At 46.7% G+C, this 9,375-nt stretch overlaps 1 protein-coding gene across 1 annotated transcript; it reads right to left on the bottom strand.

Annotated features, from left to right (window-relative positions):
• Positions 1-2,447: 2,447 nt before the first annotated feature.
• Positions 2,448-5,099, bottom strand: LOC119305719 (heavy metal-associated isoprenylated plant protein 41-like). Its single transcript, XM_037582167.1, has 3 exons — positions 4,889-5,099; positions 4,204-4,402; positions 2,448-3,433 (listed from the first exon to the last, which is right to left on the bottom strand). Exons 1-3 carry the CDS (start codon positions 5,085-5,087, stop codon positions 2,629-2,631), a joined length of 1,203 nt encoding a protein of 400 aa, XP_037438064.1. The 5' UTR covers positions 5,088-5,099; the 3' UTR covers positions 2,448-2,628.
• Positions 5,100-9,375: the final 4,276 nt, after the last annotated feature.

The raw sequence follows: 9,375 nt of genomic DNA, 5'->3' as shown, positions 1-9,375 counted from the left end.
CAAGTAATAGTACCATGAATTTTGAAATTTTTGTCCTATTGTACAAGTACACTGATGAATCATTGGTGTATATACTCTTAAGTAGCAATGTCATTGCAATTCATCAATAAATAAAGAAGGGAAAAAACATAAATAAAGTAAGCCAATGCACATACTTGATGAGACGCTCGTCGTCTTCTTTCCACCCGAAGCTGAATCCAGCATGGGGGAAGTTGAAAACAATCCGATCAAACTGTCTCGTCCTGAGATAAGGATGATAGTCCAGCTTTCCTGCATCAACTCCAAGCAAAATTACTGCCCCCATCATCCCTAGCTTTGCCAAATTCGATGCTGCATCCCTGTACTTCTTCGTCAGAGTGCCTGCCCAAAATAGTTTTGCAAGGATTTTAGAGAGACAAATTTAAGCCGTTGTTACGCCGAGGATAAAAATAATTGCCACATGAGTCGATTCGAGGTAATCGCAATTTCGCAACACAACTTTCCCCGTGCCCTGTGAAGTCTAACGAGTGCACCCGCGCCGCGCGCACAATGCTCATGTAATCAATCCGCACTAGGAAGAAAGATACAAGCGACAGGAGCGAAACTAACCGTAGTCGTCGACGGAAGTGATGACGAGGTTGGCGCCGGAGCCGAACCCGATGGCGAGAGACAAGGCGAAGGAGAGGTCCCCTTCGCCGACGAGCAGGATGGTCCGAGTCGACCAGTACAGCCCCACCCGCACAGCCGGGGAATGTCGCGCTCCACCCTCCAGCCAAGCCCACGCCATGCGCGCCTCCTCGTATCCTCTTCGGCGGCGGCGACAATGGAGGAGCGCTGCGGCGGTGAAGCGATTCTCGTATCAAGTCTTTGCGCGAGACTCGGAGGTTCCTTTCTGTGTACGCGGAGAGGGGCAGGGGGCTTCTATGGGGCCCGCATGTCAGTAGCTTTTCAGGTTTCCTTAGCGCAGTTTTTTTCTTTAATTTTCGTGGATTCGATGAGTCGGATGGGACGGTGGGGGGCGACTTCTCGTCTTCATTGACCATTTCTTGACCCGAATTGACCACCACTCCGTGTCAGATAACGTGCAGTCAGTAGGACCAAACTGCAATGCACAACATTTTATTATGTTATTCAACAAAACAAATATAATAGATAGATCAATTCAAAGCCACCTTTCTAACAATCACAGTAGCTACACTTGTAAGCTTGATGAATGATACATCAACGCACACCATCTAATCCGGTGGTCTCAACAAGCCGCCCGCCCGGCAAGCCGAGAGCACCAAAATTAATCTAGCAGACCTTCTTCCCGCACTGCTTGCACACACTCTAGAATCAGCCATTGTCATCTTCTGTCGTACCCCTTTCAGGAGCGATCAGTGCATTCACCATGCGAGGCCATTCTGTCGCCGACGCCAACACGAGTCTACGACGCCAGACAACACCACAACGTGCGTGCGTCCATCAACACGTGTTCATCACCGATGCTCTGTTTGCACCATGCCGCCGAGACCTGTTGCCGTCACCCCTTCAGGTGACACATGCTCCAAAACGATGCCCCCAAGAGGGAGGGCAGCCATGAAGACCCTGTCATCGTCCTATCTGAGAATCCTAGATCAAGGGTTTTCCGAAGAAGCCGGAACGAGGTGACGACGATTGCAACCGATGATGTCTTCAACAAGAAGACGACGCCCAAGACGCCGCCATCGTCTGCCATGACCAAATCAACACGGTTTTCACCCGCAATTGTGACACTTTGAACCAGCACCTGCCGGATCGCCGCCAGGAAGCCTGCCTCCCTCGTCGACCCCTCATCCGCTGCCAGTGGCCCTTGGGCAAAGCCGACGGCCGATTTGGATGTGATCCAGATCCACGGCTGCCTCCGCACCCACCATCGCTAGAGAACGCGGGTTCTCACCGACCATGGGGGTGAGCTCCGCCGCCGCATGACCAGGATTGCTGCCCTGGCCGCTGCGCGCGCTCCCCACTGGCCTCGCCCCAGCTGATCCAAGGGGATCCCGCCGTGTCCAGCACCCCGGCTCCTTTGGCACCGGGCCCGCTGCCACTGCGGCCTACAACGGCGGCGGCAGCAGAAGAGAAGGCAGTGGCTTGGTAGGGCTGCAAGTGGCACTAGGTTTTACACCCTGGGGAGGCGTCACAAGGGGTACCTTATAGTCGTTCTGATATGAACAAGATCAGAGTAGGGCCAAATACAACATGGTTGACCCGAAACTCAACAATTATATATCAAACTGAAAAATAATCTTAGCACTTTTTAAAAATCAGTCACCAGGGAAGAAATCCCTTGATCTTCGATCCAAAAAGAGATTGATCCGGTTCGAACCAAATATTTCTGCAAGCATCAATCACTGCCTGATTCGGTTACATCTTAGGCGCGGTACCAGTGATAATTGAGATAACAAGTCTTGAGACTCTTAAAGGACAGTTACACTGCAAAGTGAGACTCTTGTCCAGGGTTACATCTTTACACTGCACAGGTAGAGAAAACAGCATTCCCAATACACAAAATGCCCTGCGTGTAGATCTTGGACACAAAGAGAATATATGCAAAAATATGAGATGACACGGCACATCTTGAAATATCTAGTGATCCTTACAACACAAACACTTATACCTCCGCGCGATCCTTCAACGTCTACCCTGCAACACAACCGCCGTCTGCAGCCACTCCTGGAGTAACGCGCACGCAATGGATTCCCTGAAGCGATGTTCCAGCAAGACAGAGTAATTCACATTGGTTGCTCTTGCTCCGGGCATCATTTGCCTCTGCGCTTCATACTCCCTGAGCATACTCCCGAGGTATTCCCAGGCAAAGTGTGAGTAGCCGACGCTCCATAGCAGCTGAAGAATGGGCCCGTGTTGGTACCAAGGCTGCTGCTGAGGTGGCGCAGGGAGATTGCCACCAAGGATCGGCAGAGCATTCGGCGATGACCCTGCAATGCTGCACAATGGGTTGCTAGCCCCATGCTGATCAAAGGAAGGAGAAGCCACCATGCCACCGATGCTAACAAGAAAACACGGTTCATGCCTTTGAGCTAATCCGAGGCCGTAAGGCTCATGAGCTTTTTTTGCTATCTGAACTGTGCTGATTGGTTCAGACAATGTGCTGCTTCCATGCGACGAAATCATGTTTCTGTGCACATTCTTCAGTTTCTTCGAGTCTCTGATACAAAATTTGAAAGTGCAGCAAGCACCTAAAGCGAAAGGTTCATCGCAATTCGCACCATCTCCCCTCTTTTGGTTGTACCCAGGGTAATCCTCTATTCGGAAACTAACTTGATCAACCTTAATAAGAGAAGATCCCAATGCTAATTCCTCAATATCCCATTTATCATATGGATTCCCTGTCTTGTGGCTAACATGGATTTCACCATTTGGGCGAATCAGGTGGCTTGCATTGTGAAGGAACCCCCTCACCAACTTTTTGTGCGCGCTAAAGGTTCAATCAGCACAGAAGGTCAGTATCAAGTTAATTAAGAAAAAAAAAGGCCCTAACACAACAGACCTTTATAACAGTACATTTTGAATGAAAGGTTATTGGGTTGACCAAATAAAATAAGAAACCATCAGCTAACTACTTTAGTGGCACTGTCAGACAGAAGTTAAGATACTTATGGTCAAACCAATTCATCTTCTTTCATAAGTACGGAAAAAATCTCTACAAGCAAGCTACAACAAGAATTTTGTGCTGTTGTAAGAATGTCTTCCATTCGTAGAGAGTGGGCACATAGAAACTAGCAAAAGTTACCATGAAGAGCTACACAAAGGGTAGATGCAAATATACAGAATTGAACAAACTGCTCCTACAGTTCGTTTGCAACTATGGAAGTATGTGACGATCGAGAGCTCAAAATAAGTTCAGTAGTGGACAACTGTGGCTAGAATCAAAATTCAAAAAAGGAAACAACTTCTCCCATAAATACTACTACTCCGTCTCATAATGTAAGACATTTTTTAACACTAGTGTAGTGTCAAAAAGCGTCTTATATTATGGGACCGAGGGAGTATTTATATTCAATGTCATTTGCATCTGCTTACAGGTTTTCTAAAAGAAGACAGTGATACAGCAAAACTATTAACATACTATGTGCCTTAGGAATACTCTACTAACTCTGAGATAAGGAGACATAATGGTACAACCAATACACATGACAAGCGAGTTATTTAAAATCTAGCAGCAACTAACAAAGAGAGTGCACATACTTGATCACATCCATGTGGTCTTCTTTTCCTTTGAACCCAGCATGAGGAAAATTAAAGACAATCCGATCGAAGCGTCTCATCTTCAGGTCGTTGTGAAGCTTCATAGTATTGGCATCAATACCATGCAAAAGTGTGGCTCCCATCATTTTTAGTACAAATATATTGGACTCTGCTTTGCTGTACTTCCGCGTCAGAGCCTCTGGCCAAGAGGATTACACGCAATAAATACAGATGAAATAGATAAATACCAACAACAATGATCACAAAATCTTAAAAACATTATCATCAATTTGAGATTTTAAGTTAAGCAGCAGCTAACTGCAGACAAAGAAATGGAGCAAATAGGATACTTCCTGAAAGACAGCAACTTTTACTAAAGAAGCTGACATAAAAAGGGTTCTTTATGAAGGTAAAAAGGGGCACTTCTATGAGGTAGGCTGATGGTATTCCTTTTGCTGAATATGAATGTTCACAATGATTCACCGTTCTTGTATACCTAAATCTCGAGTTCCCATCTAGAAATCGCAAATTAAGGCCAAAAAAGCATCATCCGCGCTTCTTTACTAGTGTTACTTACTCCTACTATTTAGTGCTAGCATTTAACAAGGGAGGGACATGTGAGTTTGCATCGCGAGAGGAAGCTGAAACAAACCCGCAGGGGTTGTGAAGAAGAAGATGAACAGACCATAGGAGTCGAGGGAGGTGGCGACGAGGTTCTCCGCGGAGCAGAATGCGATGGCGAGGGCCCGCGAGAAGGAGAGATCTCCGTCGCCGACGATCAGTATGCTTTGCGTCGAGGAGTAGTGCTTCAGCCACTTCACCTCCTCCTCCGCCGCCGCCTCCGCCGCCGGCGCCGGCGCCGACTCCTTCTGGTCAAACCCCATCGCCTGTACCCCTCCGCTGGCGACTCCTCCTTGGCAGCAATCGACGATACTCCCTCCTGTCGCGCCGCCCCTCCGACCCTACCGTCGTCCGCCGCCGCGGCGTGCCCTAGCTCCGGCTAAGTGTCATCGTGCTAAGCTGTGGTGACCTGCCAACTTGTGAGCGTGGAGTGGCGCTGACCGGACCCGGTTCTTGTCCACCCGCAGCGACACGCGGATGGATGCGGTCGGTCTTGTTGACCGAGGGCGTGTGGGGCCTACGTGCAGCACACGTCTTTCACGTAGTTATGGTGGACAGCAGGACACGTGGAGTAGTAGTACAATACTATTTTTATAGTTAAAGTGTACTAGAGTTAGAGTTTTACTAAGGTTAAGACATTTATTTTAGAACCGAGATAATAAATAATTGTAAAAGGAATTAAACACTTATTTTTGGACCGAGATAGTAGATAATTGTAAATTTATTTAAATGTTTGGATTGTTATAGCTTGTATCCTCATTTTGCCTCAAGTGCGTTACGGACTTATGATAAGATATGACACTAATCTAAATTATTACCTACGTAGCGCATATCGTCATATTTATTAGTTTGTAGACTCACTTTAGCATGTTATTATGTTTCCACAAACATCTTTTTCATCATTAACTATTTGTCACATAAAGCAAATGTACTTTATTACTAGCTAAGTTACTCTCACTATGATCAGATTGAGAGCATCTCCATTGCATGGCGCTTAGACAGACGCAAAAGAAGAAGAAAATAAATACACTAAAATAAACAATTAAATCCTAATAGCGCTTTTCAGCCCAACACTGAGCAATATGATAGGCGCTAAAATCGGCATGTAAAATCAATCGCCAGACCTACGGTTCCAACTCATCCGAAGAAAAAAGAAGGCCAACACACGCCTTCACTTCTTTATAGAAGCTAGGATTTTTTCCCCCGAGTAACCGGCACTCTGGTAGGAGCTCTTCCTTTTCATATAGAAGAATAGAAATTAGCGGTTACTAAGAAAAACTGGCCGAAAATTATACATATGTGGCACACAAACACCAGTCCCGAGGCTTCGTCCCAAAACGAGTCGACAACTCCGTCATCCAAGCGACCGAAATCGACACCCTACATCACGGCCTAGAGCCGCCGCTCCAGCGTACGACCTTTACAACGCACGCACGCACGCGCGCGCGCACACATACAGCGCGCGTGCACGCACGCACGCAGACAACGGTCCCGAGACCGCGCACTAAAAGAGTCGACGACTCTGTCACAAACACACTCTTTGAAGATGTCGCTCCGGCTTCCAGTCCAGCCCAAGACCGCGAATCCAACAAGCCGGTGACTCTGTCACCCAGTGACCAAAGTCGACGCCGCTCAACACATAAGTGCTCTTCACAGAGCCGCTCCGACCTCCACACCGGCCCCGAGGCCACGTACCCGCTCACCCGATGACGAAACTGTTGGAAAACCCAACCACTGATGCATGACAGGAGATGTGACCTCCAAGGCGACGCCCCCAAGGGGGATGCAATGTGAACGACGCCGTCGCCCGCTTCGGCCAACGCTGAAGCTTAGGTTTTCACGTGGAGAGTTGTAGATCCAAATGCCTAGGGAGGTGAAGGGCTCCACAACGATGCCTCTAACAAGGGGAACGACACCCTAGGATGTCATCATCGCTGAAGTCGGTGGAAGGCATTCACCCGGAGTTCACCATGCCCAAAATGTTGCATCAAATCTGGCTATCCGTTCGAACCGAGATGATCGTGTGCCCACACAAATCGCTGCCAACAACCACCGCCACCGCCGCCGCACAACAACCACCCTTGTGCTGCCGACCAGGCCACGATTCCCGGCACCCACCACTACCTTCGCTGCACTGGCGCATGGGTCCAGCCACTCACGGTTGAGATCCATCCCAACCACGATACTATGGAGCCTACCCCTAGCCGCATACCACCAGAGCAGACCATCACAACCACGAACAGCATCCAACCCCGTTGATGACCTGCAAGGGCACAAGGCTATTGCATCTCGTGATAAGTAAATGTTGAATCCCACAGGGAGCAAATAGGAAGACACTACAAACCCTGCAACTATGTTGTCTGCATAGCGTGTTCGCACCCAAACCGTAGTTTGGAAATAGTTTATTGCATCGGTTGCTTGGAAAGCGAGAATAAAAGGGTTTTTACTAAAATGCAAGTTAGAACGCGAAATAAACTAAGTTAATAAAAGGGGATTTGTAACTGTAGGATTGAATAGAGCGAAAGGCAATGTCTAGGCTTCGGTCTCACTAGTACTAGAGGGGCATCTTAGTGGCAGCGGACTAATACAAGTATATGTGCAGGTGATCACAAGATCATAAGAAAGGACGTCTCCCAACATTACGTGAAATGTGAGTAAATACTAGATCATGCCCCAAAGACTAATTTTGCATACTAGATCATACCTTAGCCTAGAACCGGATCAATCACTCAAACATAGACGAATAGACACACAAAGAGGAATGATTCACTAATGTCATCAACATGTTCAACCTTACCAATTACAAGTGTGAAGATTGAGACAGAGAGAGAGATGTCTCCGACGCGCATGACCTAGCCCATGACCGACGCCCGGTGACGATGGTGATGGAGATGGTGCTGCCTTCTCGTCCTGCATGGCGTGGTGATGGAGCTATGGAGGGAGAGGCATAGGGGAAGAGCCTCCGACGGCTGCTCGGAGTTGTGGTAGACGGCTAGGGTTGGAGGTGTTTATATAAGAGGCCTTCTCAGGTCTCCTCCATTGATGTGGATCCCCCTCCTCCATCCAAGGGCTCTAGATGAACCTTATCCTATCCCAAACACTCCCTTATTGTCCAAGGATCTTGTGGGAACAAACGGGGACAAAATCGGTAAAGAATCCCGTATGGAGAGGCAACTTTCGGGCCTGATTTCCTTCCATACAACCAGCCAGAGTCGTATGTTACGCCGTCTTTTGCTCTGGCCCTCTTGGGTAAATCGGCCGCCATTTCTTCATACAAACTTAGAATTTGACGTTCTTGGGCTCGTTGGGTTAGTATGAATGACGTTGATTCATTTCTGGTATTAGATCTTGGTATTGAGCACTTTGGAAAAATGATTTTTTTCACTCTTCGAAACGGCTAAGTCTTACTATGAGTCCTCCGTATTGAACGTGTCCTTGGTCCTTTCATAGTGCTTGTTGGTCCTAGGTTACTCCAATACACCTGTAGACATAAGAAAACAATGAAAACTAACAAAGACCAAATAAAAACACAAATGTGCAATTCTCACAATGATAAGTGTAAACAATAGTAATCATGCATAATGGACAACTATTAGGTTCAATGAGACATAATATATGAAGAAAACATGCAACAAATGAGCTCCAAAAATGTGTAAAATATAGAGCCATCAACCTCCCCACGCTTAAACCTTGTTCGTCCTGAAGTAAGAAGGTTGACTACCAAAAGCTCATTGCTACCAACTGTAAAACTTACATTGAACCAAACCCCGAAAGTGATATCCGTGTTTATAGTGCAATCATGGAAAAGTTAACGGGAGAGTAATACAAGCTATCCCCTTAGTTCCATTGCCATGGAGATTAACAAAGAGGAAAGTTTTTTGTGGAGACCAAATTCCCATTGACAAAGGTTTAGAGAGAAGGTCAATATTATGTTAGGAACACAACAATGACTATCAAAGACAAAATAAATCATGTGTCAGCGATCACTTCAAAAACACCAACCCGAAGCATACCAGGTACAACAACAAGATCGTATGTCTGCATTATTCAACCGCTCAACTACCTATGCAACACTGAGCGTAAGCCTATGCCTTACACTTCAGGGGGAAATAGAATAATGATTGGGGTTTCAAGAATTCAAAAACAAAGAAAGTCTTGCATCAACGCAGCTGACTAGTAGGCTATGGAGAAGGCCTTATGATAGACGTTAACGCAAGGAGTAGTGATCACCACCGGCTAGTATGCACATAGAGCTATGAATATGTAAAAGCTCTCCTATGCACTAAGTGAGGGTGCATCCAAATTTCTTGCTCATGAAGAACTTGAGCTGTTGAGGATGCTCATCATCGGAATACACAAGCCAAGTTCTATAGTGTAGGTTCCCCACTAGTATGAAATGTGAAGCTCATGAACTAATTTTTAATGCATGAAGCGGTGCTACTTTGAAGCACAAGTGTATACCAAAAAGGATAATGGTGTTTCTCCTTATCTCTTCCTCACCTTTTTATTTATTTCCTTTCTTCCTTTTTCTGTGGCACCTCTGTAGTGCAT

Source organism: Triticum dicoccoides, chromosome 5B (genome assembly GCF_002162155.2).
Source record: "Triticum dicoccoides isolate Atlit2015 ecotype Zavitan chromosome 5B, WEW_v2.0, whole genome shotgun sequence".
Taxonomy (NCBI): domain Eukaryota; kingdom Viridiplantae; phylum Streptophyta; class Magnoliopsida; order Poales; family Poaceae; genus Triticum; species Triticum dicoccoides.
This window is presented reverse-complemented; position numbering and strand designations above follow the sequence as displayed.